This window comes from Leptosomus discolor, chromosome 6, assembly GCF_034619465.1.
Source record: "Leptosomus discolor isolate bLepDis1 chromosome 6, bLepDis1.hap2, whole genome shotgun sequence".
Classification (NCBI taxonomy): Eukaryota; Metazoa; Chordata; class Aves; order Leptosomiformes; family Leptosomidae; genus Leptosomus; species Leptosomus discolor.
Window position 1 is genome coordinate 45,789,653 of NC_141396.1, and position 20,384 is coordinate 45,810,036.

A 20,384-nucleotide genomic window follows, 5' to 3' on the forward strand; every position below is an offset into this window, starting at 1 on the left:
AGAATCCCACAGAATGACTGAGGTGATCTCACAATTGCAGTTACTTCTTCGTGGAAAACCAACCACTGATCTGACAGCATGTTGGCAACAGGACTTGTGTCTACCTCATTTTTAAAATGTGGCTGAGTGCTACCATGAAACCTGAGCCAGTAGGTGGTCAAACCCAAAAACTCTTGGCCAAAAACACTGCACACAGCAATGAAGTTCCCTAAACGTTTTATTGTCCAGGTTTGGCTGGGACAGAATCCCAGCCCAGCCATGGCAGGCAGGCTGTCAGCAGTTTGGAATCAGTCAGGGCAGCTGACCTGAGTGAGCTACAGGGGTAGCCCATCCCATCATGTCATGGTCATTATAAAGGGGGAAGGTTTGCTAGGGAAGGGGAGCTCCTGGGGGAGTTCTGGCTGGGGTTTCTCCTGTTCCTGCAGATTGTGAGGGCCAGACTTTCTAGGCTGAGTATAAGTTTGTATCATTTATTTGTTTTGCTGTCTCATTAAATCTGTCCTTGCTTCACCCTTTGGATCTCCTCTCCTTATCCTGATTCCCTTCTCAACTGGGGTGGTTATTGGGTGATAGAATCACTGCTACAGTTCAGACGCTGGTACGGGCTAAATGAAAACCGTTAATTTGTTGCCCAATGTTTGTTTGGGGTACAAATTAAATATTTAACCTGGGAGAATTGCAGACCTTGAATTTGAGAGTTTCAAAAGGTTGAGACTTTAATTGATTTGACTCCCTATGAGCACTCATTGTGTCTGTGATGTGGGTAGCATGGATACTGAGTGGAACTTGGCTATTTGGCATTGCTGTCGAAGTTATAGGCAGCTTTACCACTGTTTCTTACTGGTGTTGTGAGGTCTGTTGCTTCTGGGAGTGGTGCTGGAGGGGCTGCTCTGTTAGCAGGTTTTGGGTGGTAGGTTATGATATTACGAAGTCTTTTGTAATGATGCTAATTTCTGATTTTCATTACAAAATAGAAAAGTTACAATGTGTTAGAAACCACTACCCTTCTAAACAGCATGGTAAGTGTATCATAATGCCTGCAATACAATGAGGACCAACAGAAAAATAAGAGTAAAACCAAAGAGATTTCACTTCTCCCCATGTGGACAGGGTAGATGTCACACAGAAGCACAATATCGCATCTGTGCTTTTAACCACAGTTAATGAACACTTTAGGAAGTCAAGGAACATGTAACAGGAAAAGTTAAGGCCTGACCCTGACAAGTTTATAAGGCCTAGTACGAAATGTTACTGCAGAAGAGCTGTTCTGTCACAGCAACTGTAAGGCAGCCGACTCAACTCGTACATTCAAACGACAGATACAAGAAACCCACTATCATTGTGCTTAGTTCAGCGAAAGGAACAACACACAAATCCGAAGCAATTCCTCTGTTAAAAAGAGCAGTCAAAAGAATAAAACCATTGTAAGCAGCCTGGAAATTTTAAAACCACACAACTGGATATTCAGAGCACGGCCATGCAACCTGCAGCACTGTATGTGTGACCTTTGGTGCCCACGATCTCAGAAAAGACACACATAGCTCAGAAAGGTGATGACCTACAGGTAGGGAATGGCTTTTAAATAAGCAGAGACCAAACATTTTGCAGTCTTCCAGGCTGGTGAAGTTGAGAGGAGGTAGGCTAAAAGCTTATAAATTCAGAGGCTGCAGAAGAAAGGCTGCCGAGGTAGACTGTCTCGCGCCTCTTCAAGCACAAGACTTCAAACAGGACGAGCAGCCGGCAGGTTCAAAACCCGCGAGTGGTATTTGTTTCCACAGACCTGCTGTGAGGTAACCACCTTGCCCCAGGAAAGGCCTGGCGGACTCCGGAAGAGCCCATGAGGGAGCACCGCCCCCTATTCACCACCTCGTTACGGTTCCCCTCTGTTGGGAGCTGCTGCTGCGGGGGGCTCGATGCTGGACCAGGGCTTTAATCTAACTCCGACCACAAGCACCGCGGGCTGACAAACGCAGCCAGCACCGAGATGCGGAGCAAGATTCAACCTTCAAAACTCCTCTCCCCACCCCTTCCCACACGAGGAAAAAGTCAGTCGGCTCATTGCTGTGAGAAGCAGAATTTGGGGCTCCCTCCTTTATTTCCCCATCCGCCCCGTTATCGAAAACGCCAGGTTTGAGGGGGTGCACAGTTCTTCGCTGCCTCCCCGAGGCCCCGCACGGCACCTCAAGCCAGGCCCGGGGTACCCGGGAAGCGACGCACCGCAGCGGGATGGCGCCACCACCGCTGATCCCTCAGCCCCGGTGGACACCGAGGGAGACACAGGCCCGGCCCGGCTCAGGGACGCCAGGGGCCAGGTCAGGCCACGTACCCCCCTCCCGCGGCGGACGCAAACCTCCGACAGGCCGCCATGTCCCCACCTGCCACCGCGCCTCAGGCCGGTTCCTCCTCCTCCTAGGCAGCGGCAGGAAGTCCCGCCTCTGCGGCCGCTGGGGATTGGCCGGAGGCCGACAGGGCGGTGCCGGCTCGGCCGTTACTATGGCAGCCGAGCACGCCGCAGCAAGCGGCTGTGTCCTGCCGGCTGTATCACTATACCGGCCCGCTGCCGCCCGGTCCCGGCGGGAGGCCCCTCCTCGGCCACCGGAAGAGCGGCAGCGGGACAGCCCCGGCCGGTATGAGAGGCGCTCTCGCTCCCCCGTCCCCCGTCGCCGCTGATGGGCGGTCGCAGGGGTTTTCCCCGCGGGCAAGGCCCGCGTTGCCGCAGCGCGGCGGGATGGGCAGTTGTGGTGTTCTTCCCCCTCCCGAGGGTTCTGTGTCTCGGAACAGCCGCCTGCATGGCTGGCCGCAGTGGAGCGGCGTGTCCCTGCGTTACGGGGCGGCTCCCTCCTCCCCGGCCGTGCCAGCCCCTAGGCCCTCGGCGCCCCCGCAGCCCTTGGGAAAAGCCCGGCCTCTTCTCGCAGCTCGTCCCGGAGAGGCGCAGTCCCGCTGAGGGCCCCCGCTGTGAGCGTACGTGATGACGCGCGGAGTGACGCGGCGAGAGAGCCGTCGGGGCGGACCCTGACGCCTACAGCCGCTGGCGGGGCGGTGCCATCTAACCCGCCGCCTCGGGGCCGCTGCGGGTTGCGCCGGCCGAAGGGAGCCGCGGGAGCTGCTGCCGCCTGGCTGAGCCCCGGGCGCCCGGCGGGAAGCCGAAGCCAGGCATGGGCCTGATCTTCGCCAAGCTGTGGAGTCTCTTCGGTAGCCAAGGTGGGCGCGGGGGCCCGAGCTATCTGCGGGAGGTGGGGCGGGCGGCGCGCCGGTGGCGAGGGTGGGGGGTGGCGAGCGGAGCCGCGGGGTGAGGGGGCCATGGGCAGCCGTCGGGGGCTGGGGACCCCCTCTGGTCGCCGGGCGTCCCCCGAGAGCGCGCCAGGGCAAAAGTTGGGCTTTTTTTTGTGCGGCGCCTTGAGCGCTGGTTCCGCGGCGCCTCACGCTTGGAGCCGCTTTGTTTCCCCGCGGTTTGCTTCCCCCTCTCCCCCTCCCGCACTGGCTGCCCTAGACCCCTCGTTGGTCCCGGGCAGCCCTTCCAGCCGGGCGCTCCCGGGTCCGCGCGGTGCTGCCCTTCAGACGTGTTTTCTCGCCCTTGTGGCGGCTGAAGCTCTGACAGGCGATGGAGGTCTTGTTTGTCTTTGCCGGCTCTCTGCTTTTGAGTCGGAGTCTGCTATTAAAATAATGCTATTGTTATCTTTAGTATCAAGGAAAAAAACCCGCCAAACTTGTGTTGGGACCTTTGAGTTAAAGATCTGTTTGTGTTTTCGCAAAGATGCCAGTTAAATACGGTTAGTGAGCCAAGAAATTCACTTCTGAAGTCAAGAATTAAAAGGTTGTAAGGGGATAGCTTTCCATTCTCTCCTACCTAGCCTGCCCACCCCCACAATAATGGCTCATCCTCTAATCCAGAGTTCAAAACTTGTGGCTGCCACCACCTTTAGCTCAGACAGTTATCATATAAATGGAGAAATATGTTTTGTCTATTAATATATTTTAATGAATCTTGCTTACCTAGCCTTCTTTGGTTAGAAAATAAAATAGTCAAGGAATTATTGTTTGTATTGTGTTTCCTTAAGGTCCTGAGTTTGGGGCAGGCAAACTGGCGTTAACATTACTTTTCTCCCACCAGGTTTCCAAATACAGCTTCATTCCCGCTTTACAGTTACTAAAAATGTAGTTAAGCTTTTTTGTGCAACACTGTTGCCAAAACAATTTTGCAGGTTTTGGGAGGCGGGTACATCTGGTGTCCCTTCAATAGCCTTGTTGCTCAGTGCATGTAACCCATTCTAATTCTGTAAATACCAGGACAAAGTCTCCGTGTGTTTACATATTAACATCTATGTATCAAACTGGCTTTTTAATGGGGTGGGAGTGGGAAGGAGATCTATCTTTACCCCACATACAGTATCTCACCACATCATTCATGAAGTCTTCTAACAGGGTCTTCTGAATTTGTTCTTGTTGATTTGAAGATTCTTATTTTTCCAAACTGGAAAATCCATTTGGTAAGATTCAAGGTTCCCCCTATTCTCCAGAAAACTATCTTGGTTTTCGTCAAATACTGCAATACTTTCCTTCTGTGAAAGACTACAAAGAGACATCTATAAGCACAGAACTGATTAGGAGACCACTTTTGGTGGCCTTTGATGTTGATCTATATAGTACCTTAAAATGTTAATACTTGATTCCAGGAAGGAAGGAAGAGGTGCAGGTTCATTGTTTTGGTGTTTTTTTGTGTTTTTTTTTGGGTTTTTGGTTTTTTGGGTTTTGGTGGGGTTTTTTGTTAGTACATGAGAACATTAGATTACGTTGATTCCATTTCATTAGTGGAACACACATTGTCTTTGTTACTGTATATCCTGAAAGGAAAGTCATTCTTCATCCATTTAAAATGTTAATGAAAATTAGTATCACAGTTAAGATAGATCAAGCACCACCACGAAATAGTTATTGTTTAGTTTTTGTCCCAATAAGAGGCTTCTGGGATGTGTTCTGATTTTGTTTTGTTGCTGTGGTTCCCTATGGTTTGTTTTCTTCCAGTTTTTTTGCCTTCCCTTCTTGTAGTGACCATAGAAAAGTAAGTCAGTTTCTTTTTTTCTTTTTATTGAAACTCCACCCTAGAAAATTCTCTTTAAACATAAATTTTTGACCCATCTCTAATTGGATGACTATTCTCCTCTAGATGATGGTAATAAAAATAAAGGATAATAATTATTGAGTTGGTTTTGGTTCATCTTCTAGTTACATCATATCTAGACAATTTTTGTTGAGCAGACTAGCACAGTAGCTTTCACAATGATTTTTGCTACCTAGAAGGGATATTCCAAGGATTCAAATAGACCCCAATGTGTGTGTAGCATATCATCAGTTCATCATAGCTAGTGTGGGTTGTGCTGGTAGTCTGAAGTGCTTGATACTGGCAAAACGAAAGGTTAAGCAAAGCAAAGATTTAGAAAGTGCCATCTGTCCTCCATCAAGTAGAGCATGGGGGAGGAGGTGTGCCTAAGTGCTAGAAGATAGAGAGCAGGAAATCATTGGCATTTCACTTGAGTAGTAATGATGCACTGCAGTTTTGCTTTACATAGATGTGAATAATAGCTGAGCTGAAAATGCCAGATCTGAAAGGTATTCAATCAATAATGTCTGGACAACATTGAAGAAATATCTGCTGGTGAGCTAATACTGGTGACTCACAGGAAGAAGATACGTTGCTAGCTTTCTGAAAAATGCACATTTAAGAAAACTCGCACGTCTTTCTGCCTCAGGTTCAGCGCAGTTAGAGTAAATGCGGGATGTACAGAAACCTGTGTTCATTCAGAGTGACTTCTGCCTGGCAGGAAAGCCTTGTAATGAAGATACTGTAGATCCTACTAAATCACTGAATGTTATTTTATTAATTTACATGTCTCCTTTACTACTTTTGCAATTTGATTCTCTTACCATCCTTTCCAATGGTAAGGATGAGGTAGTGGATGGAAGGCAAAGAGACTTGACCTGATCTGTTTCTAAAGACATACAGTGATATTATCTGTGACCTCTTCCAGCAGCATTTCTCACTATTTGTATTCAACTGTTTTAGCCCTATGACTTGGGTAGCACCTGTGTATTCCTACAGGGCAGCTGCATCTGTCTGTTGTTCTGTTTCAACTCACTGTACTTGCAGCAGAAACTGTTCCAGTTGGTTCAGCCCATTCTGGTTACAGTTAGCCCATTTTGGCAAACCCAGACTAGCTCATGGTAGAAAATGTAACAGTTAAAATAGCATTGTGTGGCTTTGACCTGTGATGGGAACTTTTAGAAGGGGAAAGCCTTTAGCTCTGATTCATGCTCCCCTGGCAGAATGCACTTGCTTTCCCATTGCGGGGCACCATCTAGTCTCCAAATCTGGTATGTGGGATTACGGAATGAGAAAAGCTACAGTGCAGAGCAGTTTAAGGGAACTGGGTGATACATGTGCTGGTCTCTGAGTCACTGACTAACAAAAGAGAGGAAGATTAATGGTCTCTGCCCTGAGCACAGTCCATCAGGGAATGTCTGTTTAGGTCTGTGGATATGTTTGGAAGGGTTCATTTCCAGTTGGATTTCGGCAGTAGTCTTTGAACAGTGGCTGTACCTGGTTGTGTGTGTGTGGTGGTAGTGGTCAAAACCGTTCCAGGGCCTTATTTAATCTTGTTTTCTGGTCTCTGTGCCTTTTCAGTGCAGAGGTTAAAGCCTGAAGGAGGACAATATAATTTCTGTGCCTTTCAGCTCTTGATAGATGTTGTCTCTAAATTGAATAGTAATTGAATGATGTGAACTGAAATAGAGATACTTTACTTGTAAGAGAAACGATTGGCTTAAAAACAGACTTTTGTCTTTTTTTCCTAAGTCGCTTACTGATGGCTTCCTGATTCTTTTTCCTTAGTTTTGAAATCGACAAAAAAAAAATTTCACTGGTATTGTTTTCATTTAAAATATTATGCCCTGCAGCCATTTAAAGTTTAGTTATAAAGTGTGAACTTACTTACACTTATTTTGAAAATAAAGTATGTTAAAAATATCAGGCTTTAAAAATGACCTGCTTGAGCTACCATTCACTACTCAAATGGCAATAAAACTTGCTTGACTTATCATTCCATCAATACTACTAAGATTGCTCTTAATGAATCTATAAGGAAGAAACAAAAGTGAATGTCAGCAACCCTGATAAAGGCAACTCTGACAATTGTACCTTTGTGTGTGTGGCTCATAGAATTCTTTAAGTACACAAATCTGTTGTGGTTTTTTTTTGAATGATAGTTGTTCAAAGTCTTCCAGGTTGCTCTGATTGAATGAGTGTTAAAAAACTGCCATAAGAGAAAAAAATGGTAAGCTCTAAGTTGAGGTGGTTAAACTTCTGCAACTCCACAGTTTACTTCACTTAGGCTCACTGACAGTTCCCAGACTTGACAGTCAGGTTAGCAGACAACATTGTCTGCAAAACCAAATGGATTTTGATGCCACTGGCTACTAAAGGCTGCTTTCTTGTAATCAAGTCTGGAAATAGAACATGCATTTAAGCAATTCTTTTATGCTAGAAGAAGACTCTAAGGCAGCTTTTAGTGTGCAGAATGAATCCTTGTATTGAGATTTCTTTGAACTTTAGTAAAATGCTATTCCTCCTGCCTCGTCTTCAGCAAACTTCTGTCTGCATTCTGCCTTCAGCCTTGAAGCCTCCAAGATTGTTGTTCTTTGGAACTAGATATGGGGGTTGTGTTTCACAGCCTGAAAACTGTAGGTACCCTTTTCAATATTAATTTATTTTTGCAAATATGTTGGAAATGAGCCTTGCTCATCTTCAAAGTATTCAGAATTATTTTACTTTTAATTTTTGCAAATTAAGAAGAAGAAATGGCAAAATTGAGAGAATTGAATCTTTAGTTTTATGTTGTTTTACCTCAGAGGAATATAGAAGAGTAAGTGAAGAAAAAAGCATATTATGTCTTCCTTCTAACATCTACAAGATTATCATCTTCATTGTCCTATAATTTTGTAATATGAGACTACCAGAGATTTCTTTAACAATACTATATATATATATATTTTTTTTTTTTAACAGTCTGCCAGGAATGGTTCATATAACAGAATTCTTCAGATTCTTTTAAACAGTTGTTTAATACTGTCTGTCTTTTTTTTCCCCTGCGTATGCCTACTTTTTCTACTTATTTTTTTTTTTCCCCTCTTTCTACCTGATTTGTAAAGACTCTGCTCTTCTGTTCTGACAACTCTGTTATGGATTTTCTTCTTCCTTTGCCAAGAATATGGTGGACTGGGAAGATATTCATGAATACAACCCAAACTGAGTTTGAATACCAGCCAGTGAAAGGGAGAAACTTGTGTTAGTCTGTAAGTACAGAACACAAATACGAGCATAAATTGCTGCCTGTGATTTACTCCATAATTGTCCTTTCTTCTAAATGTAGCATATATCTTCTAGTAGTTGCTCTTGTAAACAAGTACTTGTCTTGATAGAATTTTGTTTTGTCTTAGTTTAGCCATTTTTAAATTCACATGTTTTTCCTCTAACACAAGTAAAAATTTGTAATCTAGCCAAACTAGGCAGAAATTCAGCTCTTACAAACATATTGAAGTGACATGTTTTCTGTTGCCATAGATGACGGTTCTAGAAGCAATTGCCATTAATAAAAGGTGGAAACTGCTATTTGTATGAGATACTGATGCTTTCATCGTATTATTTGCATCCCCAGATCAACATTGATTAACACTTGTGATTGTTTCTTGTTTGTGCTTGTCCAGTTGCTGTATAAAGTGCCATTTGACTATGGAGTAGTGCAGATAAGCTGTGCCTTTTTTTTTTTTTTTCCCCAATGATGTTGAACCATTCACGCTTCAGGGCTTTCAAAAACAGTCATCTCAATGGAGATTTTTTTTTCATTAAGTAACATGATATTGTTTCATCCAACGCTTTTCTCATGCATTTCAAAGTAAGACACTGTATTCTAATATGAAGGTGGGAGAGCAACATAATGCCTGACTGGAATTCCTGTTCTTTTCCTCCTTGAAAACAACTGAGAAGTAGAATCATCTTCTTCCAGGCAACAGTGGACAACATGGCTGTTTTTAAAACACCAGAAGGATATTTCTGTGTTTGAGCTTTGAAAGCCCTTTAAACTTAACTGAATTTGAAGAAGAGATGGAGTCTAGCTATGTGGCATGATTTATTAGAGTTGAAAGCAGAGAGGATTCCGTACCATTTACGTAATGGGAAAGGTTATTAGTTACTGGTGCTCCTTCTTATGGGGCTAAAAGTATTACTGGATTTCAGGCCAGGAAAAGTTCTTTCCTTAGAACACAATGTGGCGGGAGTCAGTAGTAGGGGAACTGATACAAAGAAACATCTTTCAACATTAGTTAAGGCAGTATTGCATAGTAAAACTTCTAAAAGTTCCAAGCAAGAGATTGTTTTATTAAAATCACTTTTAATATGAAAAGACCTATGTTGTTATGTATAAATAGATCAAAAAAAAAAAAAAAGGGCAAACGCTTTAATTCTTCCTTAGACCACCCACTTGCAGGTAAAAAACCCACCAACTTGATATTTATGATAGATCTGATGACCTTTTAGTAATCTGCTATAAGTCTTGTAGATCTAATGTGGTACTTTAGAGGAAATCTTTGAGCTGTGAACCATGTTTTGCTTTGGAATAAATGCCCTAGAATTTTAAATATTACCCTTTCAAAAGTGAGTCTATTCAGACTTTTTACGCAAGTTTTACTTCTAGTATGCATTTATCAATTCTCTGCTCTCAAATAATTTGCTTTTTTGCCAGTAAGAGGACCAGTATCTTCTAACTTTAATAGAACTACCATTCTGATTGGCTGTGCTGCTGTATTTGAAATTCTAAGGAGGGTTAACTACAGAGAAACATAGAAGTTTTGGGGGTTTTGTTAGTTGGGTTTTTTTGGTTGTTGTTGGTTTGGTTTGGTTTCCCCTGTGCCTGTAAAAATAATGTTGCAGCATTTGGAAGATCACTGTTCTATAAGCTGGACTTTCCAGCTGGACTTTCCCTTCTAATCAGCACTGATGAGGCCTTACCTGGAGCAGTGTGTCCTGTTCTGGGCTCCTCAGTACAAGAAACAGACATGGACATACTGGAGTGATGGGCCACGAGGATGATGAAGGCACTGGAGCATCTCCCGTATGAGGAAAGGCTGAGAGAGCTGGGACTGTTCAGCCTGGAGAAGGCTCAGAGGGGATCCTGTTAACGCGTATAAATACCTGAAAGGAGGGTGCAAAGAGGACAGAGCCAGGCTCTTCTCAGAGGTGCCCAGTGACAGGGCCAGAGGGAATGGGCATAAACTGAAACACAAGTGGTTCCCTCTGAGCATCAGGAAACTTTTTCACTCTGAGGGTGACTGAGCACCGGCACAGGTTGTCCAGGGAGGTTGTGGGATGCCCATCCTTGGAGATACTCAAAAGCCATCTGGGCATGGTCCTGGACCACTGGCTGTAGGTGATCCTGGTTGAGCAGGAGGGGTTGAACCAGATGACCTCCAAAAGAGTCTTCCAACCTCGCCCATTCTGTCATTCTATGACTTTTCAGTTCAGGAATTGCAATGTTGGAATTTGTGATACATTGAAAATACAGCTTCCTCTTAGTTTTTACTGTGCAAATGGTGGTGGTCCCTTAGCAAGTGGTTGTTACTGAGCCTTGAATGTTAGACTAGTATTTTGTGCAGTCTTTGGCTGTTTGGTGATGTTCTTAACATTATATACTGCTATGAGTTATATTTTTTCATTCTACTTTTCTTTCGAAAACTAGATATTTTTAATGAAGTAATCATAGTAGTAACTGTTCCTTTATGAAGACTTCCAATACTGACTTTTCCTAAAACTCTAGTCTCAAGAGAAGATGAGGCTTTGTGGATTTCTTTTTTCTTCCTCTCCTAAAGTCACCAGTGTTCTGTATAAGCTGTTGAAATAAGACAAACAAGCAGTTGCTGTCTTCAGTAAGGAAATGTGACTAACCAGAACTGTAATTATTGCTCTTTCCCCTAATTTGTTATTGTCTTTTTTTTTTTGTGTGTGTATATGCAGAGCACAAAGTAATCATAGTGGGACTTGATAATGCCGGAAAGACTACTATTCTTTACCAATTGTAAGTATATGAACTGTTTGGTTTCCATTTACATCTTAGTATTTGTTGCTGTTTAATCATTGAAAATTCAGTTTTGCAAACTGGTGGAATCTCTAGGGTTCTAAATCACTGTTTGTGTGTTAATGGTATTAGTTATTCTGAATGGAGTAAGTACTTAAATAAGTGAAGGAACTACAGTGTTTTAAAACTGAACTGTAAATTGAATAACAGAATTGTGCATACAAGCACAAAGTGAACTGCAAATTCTTTTGCTTTCAAAGCCTATCTTTATTTCTAAGCATAGAAATAATCCTGTTGCCAAGAACTGCAGAGAAGTGATTTTTAAATTAATGGAGATTCTAACCATTCTGCAAAAATCCATAAATATTTCCTGATTCCAGTGTCTAAAATTTATGATGGAGGATTCCTCAAATCCTCAGTCTTGCCTGGGTCCTACCTTAAGCATTTTCAATAGCATCATTGCACCCAGATCTTGCCAGCATTACAATAATGTCTATGATAAGTTCAAGAATATTGTCAGGAACATAATTACAATTGTAATTGTGAAAAAGAGGAGGGTGTAGCCAAATTGCTATGCATATATTTGGATACGAAGGCAGCAGAGGGTGTTTTAAACAAAACCTTTTTCCTAAGCACTTTTGACAAAGCTTAAAGGTAGAACGGAGAAATTTTCAGTGTAAAGAAACAGTCCTTTGGAATTTCTTTTAATATTGAATTAGTAAGTTGAGTGCTTTGATAAAATTACATTCTATTTTCCACAGTTTAGTGTTCCCTTTATTTGGGATTTTTAGAATAGCAGCTTCTACTTTGAAAGAAGTGCATTTTAAGTATCTGTTGAAGAATGTCCTTTAAAAAGAGAAGCCTTTTAAAACACAGGTGCTTATCCATTTGTTATAAGCCTTTTATGTGCTTATTTTTCGTTACCAATGTCTGTAAGCATGTCTACAGTCTCTACAAAAGCACACTAGAACTTCATCAACCACTGTTTTTAGTGCAAATTCAGATTGAACTAGTCTTTTTACTGAAGAACTGCTCTTAAATATTTGCTTTATTTCTATAAAAATTTGAATGTATAGCTTTCTGAAATATGCCTAGTTTTTTATTTTTTTTTTTTTAATTAAAGTTACACATATTTACTTTTTTTACAACAAATTTGTTGTAATTGAGCTGTGGCAAGCCTTGTGGATTTTCCTGGCTGTTCTTTATGGTGTGATATTGTTTCCTTTAGCTTAATGAATGAAGTGGTTCATACTTCTCCAACCATAGGAAGCAATGTAGAAGAAATAGTGGTGAAAAACACTCATTTCTTAATGTGGGATATTGGAGGACAAGAATCTTTACGGTCATCGTGGAATACCTATTATTCCAACACAGAGGTATGGGAAGCTGCTTTGAAGTCTGCAAATTAAATAAGTTTGAAATTATAGTTATTTATTAGGAATATTGGTAGACTTTTATAAAGATTTCAGCTATAATGTTTTTAAATCTTTTTAAGGAAGAACAAGCACAAAAAGTGTAAGCATTTGCTGCTGGCATGCAGCAAATTTCCTGGTAATATTTGAAGTATTTTTCTTGTATACTTTGAAGTAATGTTGTTATATAAAAATGTGTTTATACTACATTCGATCTGTGGTATCAACTGTGAAGTTAGACTTTTTCCTAGACAATCAAATGAAATCAAAATACCTTTCAGATCAAATGGGTGGTTTTGCGTGTTTTGTCAAGTAGGTTAAAAGTAAAATTTTGCGGTGTACTTTGCAAATTCAGTGTGGATTTGCACTGGTTAACCTAACTTCTCTACATCTAGTCTGAAATGGTTTTGCAGTAATGATAATTAAGGATGAAGATTGAAACTTTCTCTAGGCAGTAGTTTTTAAAAAGCTCATCAGCTTGTGACTTTTATCCAAAGGATAAAGGAAAGTCTGGCTGTGCAGTACTCATGAGGTAATGGTAAAGCTGCCACTGCTGGAAAGGTTGGAGTAGAACTCTGCAACAGTTGTCTCTTGGGGGTTTGTTTTTTATGCCAGTCTTTTTGATGCCAAAAGGTTGTCAACACAACATGCATGTAGAATCTCTGTAGCCTTACTTTGAGACTTCTACATTAATATAAAAGACTTTTGACTTCATTTCTTACTGTTTCTACTAGAAGCTGAACTCTCTTCTAGATATTCCTCACTATGTAAGCATTCCACCCGTCTGTAAAAGGAGGTTTTCTGTCCTGTGCCCCGCTTTGAGAGAGGGGAGGTTAGTGTGATACACCCTAGATGTTCAGAAACTTTCTATCTACTGAAAGCCTGGTGAAGACATCTCAATCTTCATCTCTAGTATTTTAAACTTATTTTTAATTTTATCTAGAAAAGTATGGCTGCATCTAAGACACATACACATGAGGGTGAAGAATTTCTGCCAGCATTATCTGGTACAATAACAATAAGTTCCTGACGTTTGTCTATTGAGAATCTTTGATCTTGGAATTTGGGGAGATGCATGTATTAGTTCTTTTTTTGGTCCTTTTGGGATATTCATCATATTCTGTCTAGTAAGTGTTTGAAATCCAGTGCTTTCTAGCACTTGAAAAGAAGAACTTTACCTTTACTCAGAAGCTTTGTGTGCTGGAAAGAGTTGAGGAAGAAAAGGGGTCTGTTTAGTATGCTAATCCTAGCCTCCCTGATATGAATAATTCCTTTACTGTTCCTCCTCATCTGCTAGATGTCTCAAAGTCACAGCAGCATTAAATTGTCGTAGTTTTTCATACTTTGTGGTCATTTTCAATGGGTAGTGAATCTCCTTAATTTTATAAGGCGAAGTGATTTGGAACATACGTTGGAGAGTTATAGCAGTGATTTCTAATCCTACTTTTTTGTTACTGTCTCTCTTCCCTCTTTCCTTATCTGTAAACTGAAGCAGTCTAAACAAAATCATTGAAGTAATGTAAAAATCCCACAAATAAGCTTTTCCGTGCATACCTGTCCCAGTTTGTTTCAACTTGACATGGCTAATTCTGCAATTCTGTTTTAAGAGTCAGATAGTATTTCCACAAAAAAGATGTTGAGATAGGCTTACAGACACAAGATTTAGGTGGAGAGGGAGCTCTCATGGTTACATTATTGGGTATGGGGGCAAACAAAGAGCGCTATGGTAAAAAAGGGGTGGAAAAGTATTGCTATCTGGGAAGATAAGTGATGAAGTCTCAGATGAATGTAATCTCCTTGGTTTCCTCCCCAGTGCAGCATGTGTTCCCTGTTACTCTTTTTTTTTTTTTTTTTTCTTCTTTTTAATAGTGTCTGTATAATTTTCATCAGAATATGTTTCATCTTTCTACTCATTGTTCCCACCTATGATGCTATTAGCACTGCTTGGAGCACGCTCTGAGTAGGACAAGTGTTGAACGCTGCTCAGTTGTGTTATAATTTGTTACACATACTTTTATGTAATGCTTACAGGCATTTGCTTGAGTATTACCTACTATGTAACACCATGTCTTTTTCCTCTCTAGTGTAAAGCTATAAAATAGAAGGTACAAAACAAGCGGCAGAAAGAGTGGGGTAAAAGAGTAATTTTCATATCGATGATTGCTTCCCATGGGAGACTTGATGTACCAGACCTAGCAGTGTCTCAGGATTCAGAAGTGCACAGCCATAAGAATAATGAGCCTGGCAGGAACAGGAAGGCTAAAATCCCTGCTATAGCTGTCTCCAAGTGCCTATGTGGAAGGGTGCAAAGTTGTAAGTGAGAAGCCAACTGCACAGGCCCTTTGCATTACAGAGGTCAGGGTGTTGTGCAATAACGTGATGCTAAGCCCTACAGGTACATAGCTTTCTGAGGTCTGATGTACTACTTTGAAATAACATTTCTTAAGCCTTGTGAGTAAGATGATGCTGAATTGCTGAAAATGCTTCTTTCAAAATAGGGAATTTCACTTTCAGTTTTATAGTTTCATGAATATGCAAGTGGTAGTGGACAGTAATAGCTGTTTTATTGATAACTGTGTAACAAGCTTGCCATCCACACTTTAAATCTAATCCACTATCTGTAGGTGCTTTTGGCACCTACATCACTGTTTTGCTTATGAAGTAGGACCTGAAAATCCCAAGGAGCTTTAAGTGTAGTATGTGAAAGTAGATCTTAATAGTACTGCTGAACTACACAAGCACAATCACTTTATTTTTAATAACAATCTTCATGTATGATTCCCAGGGCTGTAGCAAAAGAGCAGAAGACTGTAACAATAAACCTCTTGTTCTATTTTCTAGTGTGCTCTGAAAGTCTATGTCTCTTTTTGTATAGGAAAACTTGTGGTAGTGGCCTCTTGAAAACATGCTTTCTGTATTTTATACTTTGTACTTACATACCGTACTATTGTTCTTTCCCCTAGTTCATCATTCTTGTTGTTGACAGCATTGACAGAGAGCGACTTTCTATTACAAAAGAAGAACTTTATAGAATGCTGGCTCATGAGGTATGGTGGGGAGTTGGGATAATAGTTTTCTTTTGTTATGAACAGTCAAATAACATTACATGCTTCCTATGTTGGCAAAAATTATACTGTCACAAAAAAATTTCTGAGCCTAAATCTGCATGCATGTTGGTCACATTTTAAAACCATGTAAATTATAAACAAACAGGCAAATTAGTATGAAGCACTCTTCTAGTACGGCTTGCTTCATTGTAATCAAGTCACACTCTACTTTGCAAATGTTGAACTTGTAAAATATCTTAAACTTCATCTTAATGTAAGTGAGTATTGCTGTTCTCTACCACTATCTCGCTTCTTTCAGTTAAATGGTTAAAATGTCAAGAAACTTTTTATTTTATTTTATTTTTTTTAGAAAGTAGGCAATTCCATTTCTCTTTCTTGTTTGTTTTAATCTTGTTCCTTAAAATGAAGGAGCATATCTAATCACAGAATGGTTTGGGTTGGAAGGGACCTTAAAGATCACCCAGTTCCAACCTCCTGCCATGGGCAGGGACACCTCCCACTAGACCAGGTTGCTTCCAGCCTCATCCAGCCTGGCCTTGAACACTGCCAGGGAAGGGGGCAGCCACAGCTTCTCTGGGCAACCTGTGCCAGTGTCTCGCCACCCTCACAGAGAAGCATTTCTTCCTAATATCTCATCTAAATCTCTCCTCTTTCAGTTTGAAACTGTTACCCCTCGTCCTATCACTACACTCCCTGAGCAAGAGTCCCTCCTCACCTTTCCTGTAGGCCCCTTGTAAGTACTATAAGGTCTTCCTGGAGCCTTCTCTTCTCCAGGCTGAACAACCCCGACTCTCTCAGCCTGTCCTCACAGGGGAGGTGCTCCAGCCCCAACTCATCTTCAGGCCCTCCTCTGGACCCACTCGAGCAGGTCCATGTCTGTCTTGTGCTGAGGACTCTAGAGCTGGACGCAGTACTCCAGGTGGGATGTCACCAGAGCAGAGCAGAGGGGCAGAATCCCCTCCCTCGACCTGCTGGCCACACTGCCTGTGATGCAGCTCAGGATGCCATTGGCTTTCTGGGCTACAAGCACACATTGCTGGCTCATGTTCAGTTTTTCATTCACCAGCACCCCCAAGTCCTCCTCAGGGCTGCTCTCAATCCACTCATTCCCCACTCCCAGCCTGTATCTGTGCTTGGGATTGGCCCGACCCAGGTGCAGGACCTTGCACTTGTCCTTGTTGAACTTCATGAGGTTTGCACAGACCCACCTCTCCAGCCTGTCAAGGTCCCTCTGGATGGTCTCCCTTCCCTCCAGCGTGTCAGATGCACCACACAGCTTGGTGTCACCTTTAAACTTGCTGAGGGTGCACTCAATTCTGCTGTCCATGTCGCCGACAAAGATGTTAAACAGCACCAGATCCAATACTGACCCTTGAGGAATGCCACTTGTTGCTGGTCTCCACTTGGACATGGAGCCATTGACCATGACTCTGAGTGTGACCATCCAGCCAAGTCCTTATCCACCGAGCGGTCCATCTGTCAAATCCATGTCTTTCCAATTTAGAGACAAGGATTTTATGTGGGATGGTGTCAAATGCTTTGCACAAGTCCAGGTAGATGACATCAGTTGCTCTTCCCTTATCCACCAATGCTGTAACCCCATTGTAGAAGGCCACCAAATTTGTCAGGAATGATTTGCCTTTAGTGAAACCATGTTGGCCTTATTTTACCTGCGCCCTCACATATTTTCCAGGAGAATCAGCTCCATGATCTTGCCAGGCACAGAAGTGAGACTGACTGGTCTGTAGTTCCCTGGGTGTTCCTTTTTTATCCATTTTAAAAATGGGGGTTATGTTTCCCCTTATACTATGTTACCCCTTAATACTATGGATAAATTAGTTTCAGTTCAGTTTCCTTCTGAATTATTTTGTTTGTAGTTTTATTATCTTATGTTGTATTAAGGACTGTTCAACATTGGGTCAACTCCTTCAAACATCCTGAATTAACATCTGTATTGGATTAGCTAAAGTACATTAAAACCTTCTGTGATCGCTGTCAAGATAAATAAGGGTTGTTTTAAATCTAAACATCTCCCTTCATTTTTTGATGGAAAAGGATTTAGTATGATGCAAGTAGTTCTGTGGAGTTAATTTCTGTGAGAGATTTGCATGGTTTCAAAAGAGTGAGGTTTTTACTTCATAGTTAATATTAGTGTAGTTTGCATCTGGCAGTAAGGAGCAAATACACCACCAAATAAAGATGGAGAGATTACTTTTTTTGGTGAAGTTTTCCCATGTAATTTATTAGTTTCCATAAACTGTTATGAGATTGTGATCCACAATCTCTTGAAAACAGTTGGTAGGCCTAGACTGGACTACTTGTAGGAGTGAATTTTCAACTTTAGACCATAAAGATGTGGTTTTTTTTCTCCTGATGGAGAAATAGTCACAAAATTTAATATACATTTAAATATGTTGAACAATTTTAATTACAACTGTCAGTTTCCTGAGTATTGCCTTTGTTCACCCTTCTACACTCCTAAAAACATACATCCCAGTTCTTGTCTCATTGTTGTGTGGAATCCTAGTTTCCATACAGAAACAAAACAACTTTTTATTTGTTTCTGTTTCTACTAAGGCTGCTGTAGCATTATCAGAGCTCCCTTTTTGGAACAATAAGATAAAATGTACAAGAATTTAGATAGTTTTCTTGAATTGTTGCTGCTTTAATCACTACAGAACTTGTTTAATGAACTGGAAAGTAATTTCAAGGGAATGATATCTAGCGGGCTTTTCCATTTGAATGGTACCTACTGTAGATTTTTGAATGTTTATCCAGTAATAATTGTGCTGGCTGGATGGTTTGGAACTTTATGAAACATAATTTAACAAGAATTTCATTAGTTAACAGATGAACATGTGGTCAACACCAAAAGGATAGTCATATAATACATTATAATTTGATTCTCTGCGTTGGAGAACACTTTGAATGAATTGGTTTCTTCAGTCTTAATGTAATTAATTTTTAATGCTGTCTGTTAAAACTCCATGCTGCTGTGTAATTGTAGATTAGCTTGAACACAGTTCTCTTAAGAACTGCAGTTAGTGCAATAGCCTTTTAGTTCTTTATAATAACTATTATGAATACTCTAAATTACTTCTAGGATTTACGGAAGGCTGCAGTTCTCATCTTTGCAAATAAGCAAGACATGAAAGGTTGCATGACAGCTGCTGAGATCTCTGCATACCTCACTCTTAGCTCCATAAAGGATCACCCATGGCACATTCAGTCATGTTGTGCTTTGACTGGAGAAGGGTAAATGCTTACTGCTTATTATAGTAATATATGATGAATGAGAATACTGATTTAGAAGGCCATTGACACCAATGTGGATTTCCTGAAAGAATCTGTTTTCTGATCTTTGCAGTCAGAGGGACATTCTGAATTTTTTCTTTTCTTTATTGAATCTTGTGGATTTTTTTCATAGCTCAAACTCCAAATTCATATGTAAGTCTTTCAGCTTATTGTTTAAAAAAAAAACCCAGCAAACCCACACACAAAAAACCCAAACAAAACAAAATACCACCACAACACAAAAAAACCCCCAAACAATCAACAGCCCCCCATTCAAATATTTAGCTGTTGGCATAATTGTTTACCCTTTGTGTGCTATCTTCTCATTACGTGTGTCTTTGTGTAGTTAAAGAAATAAGCTACTGTTGTCTTCCTTTACATTCTGATCAGCTGTAAGCTTTTAAGGTGGGGTGAGGTTGGGGTGGTTTGTGGTTTTTTTCTTGATTGGTTGCGTTTTTTGGTAAAGATTCAAACATAGTTTTGATGAAAAGGTACAGAGATTGGCATAAAACAAATTTGTTACCAATATTAAACTTATGTGGTTCTAAGTACTTATAAGTAAGCAAGTTAAGAATAGTGTCTTTTCGATTTACAGGGAAAAAAAAAAAATTGGAGTGCCAAGTTTCAATAAAATAACATGCTTAATCATCTTGTGGTTAAAGCCTAAGCAGACTTAGTTTAAAATGCTGTTTCCTCTCTTCAAGCTTTAATCCCAATTCCAACTGATTTTATTTATTTTAAATAGATTTTTTAAAACATAAAAACGAGTAGAAAATACTGTAAAGATGTTGGAATAGAACTAGTACCAATATAACATCTCTTATCTTCCAGATTATGCCAAGGCTTGGAGTGGATGACCTCACGTATTGGAGTGAGATAGCTGCTTTTTTTTTGTTTTGTTTCCCCCAAAAGAAGAGACTTCTATTTACCCTGTGAACATGTACATTTTTCTGTACTTCTGGCTGCTGATGCAGTGACCATGTTTAAATTATATCAACCAACCCGCAAGCTGTACTTGAATCAAGTGCAGTTGAACTGAAACACAAAGTATTTTCTTAACTTTTTTTAATACACTAATCTTTTAACTGGACGAACGTACATGAATCTGTTTTTAAGCATTGAAATTCCTCTGAATATGTATTCTAACTTTTTCAATTATAGCTTTTTAAAATCTGTTTTGTCATTGTCAATATTTCATACACATCCTCTTTCTAAATAGTTTATATAACTTACTAACATAAATGAGCACAGTGTGTTTAATGATGAAAAAGTAATAAGTAGGTTGACTTTACTCTGGCATAGCTTTAGCCTCTAAGGATAACTATAGCTCCAGCTGGGCTTCCTGGAACACCAGTAGTGTTTTAGCTAGCACGGGAGTTGTTATGAATTCAAATTTTTAAATGCTGAGCAAGTTAGAGTTAATATTGTGTTGGCTTTTAACCTGGTATATAACTGAACTTTTGCCTTAAAAGAAATCCATTGCATTCTCA

General features: G+C 40.9%; 1 protein-coding gene across 1 annotated transcript; it reads left to right on the forward strand.

Annotated features, from left to right (window-relative positions):
• The first annotated feature begins 3,155 nt into the window (after positions 1-3,155).
• On the forward strand, positions 3,156-19,774 carry ARL5B (ARF like GTPase 5B). The gene is made up of 6 exons (XM_086466649.1): positions 3,156-3,201; positions 11,060-11,120; positions 12,349-12,496; positions 15,496-15,579; positions 18,704-18,855; positions 19,726-19,774. The coding sequence occupies exons 1-6, from the start codon at positions 3,156-3,158 to the stop codon at positions 19,772-19,774; spliced, it is 540 nt and encodes a 179-aa protein (XP_086322775.1).
• The last annotated feature ends 610 nt before the right edge of the window (positions 19,775-20,384 follow it).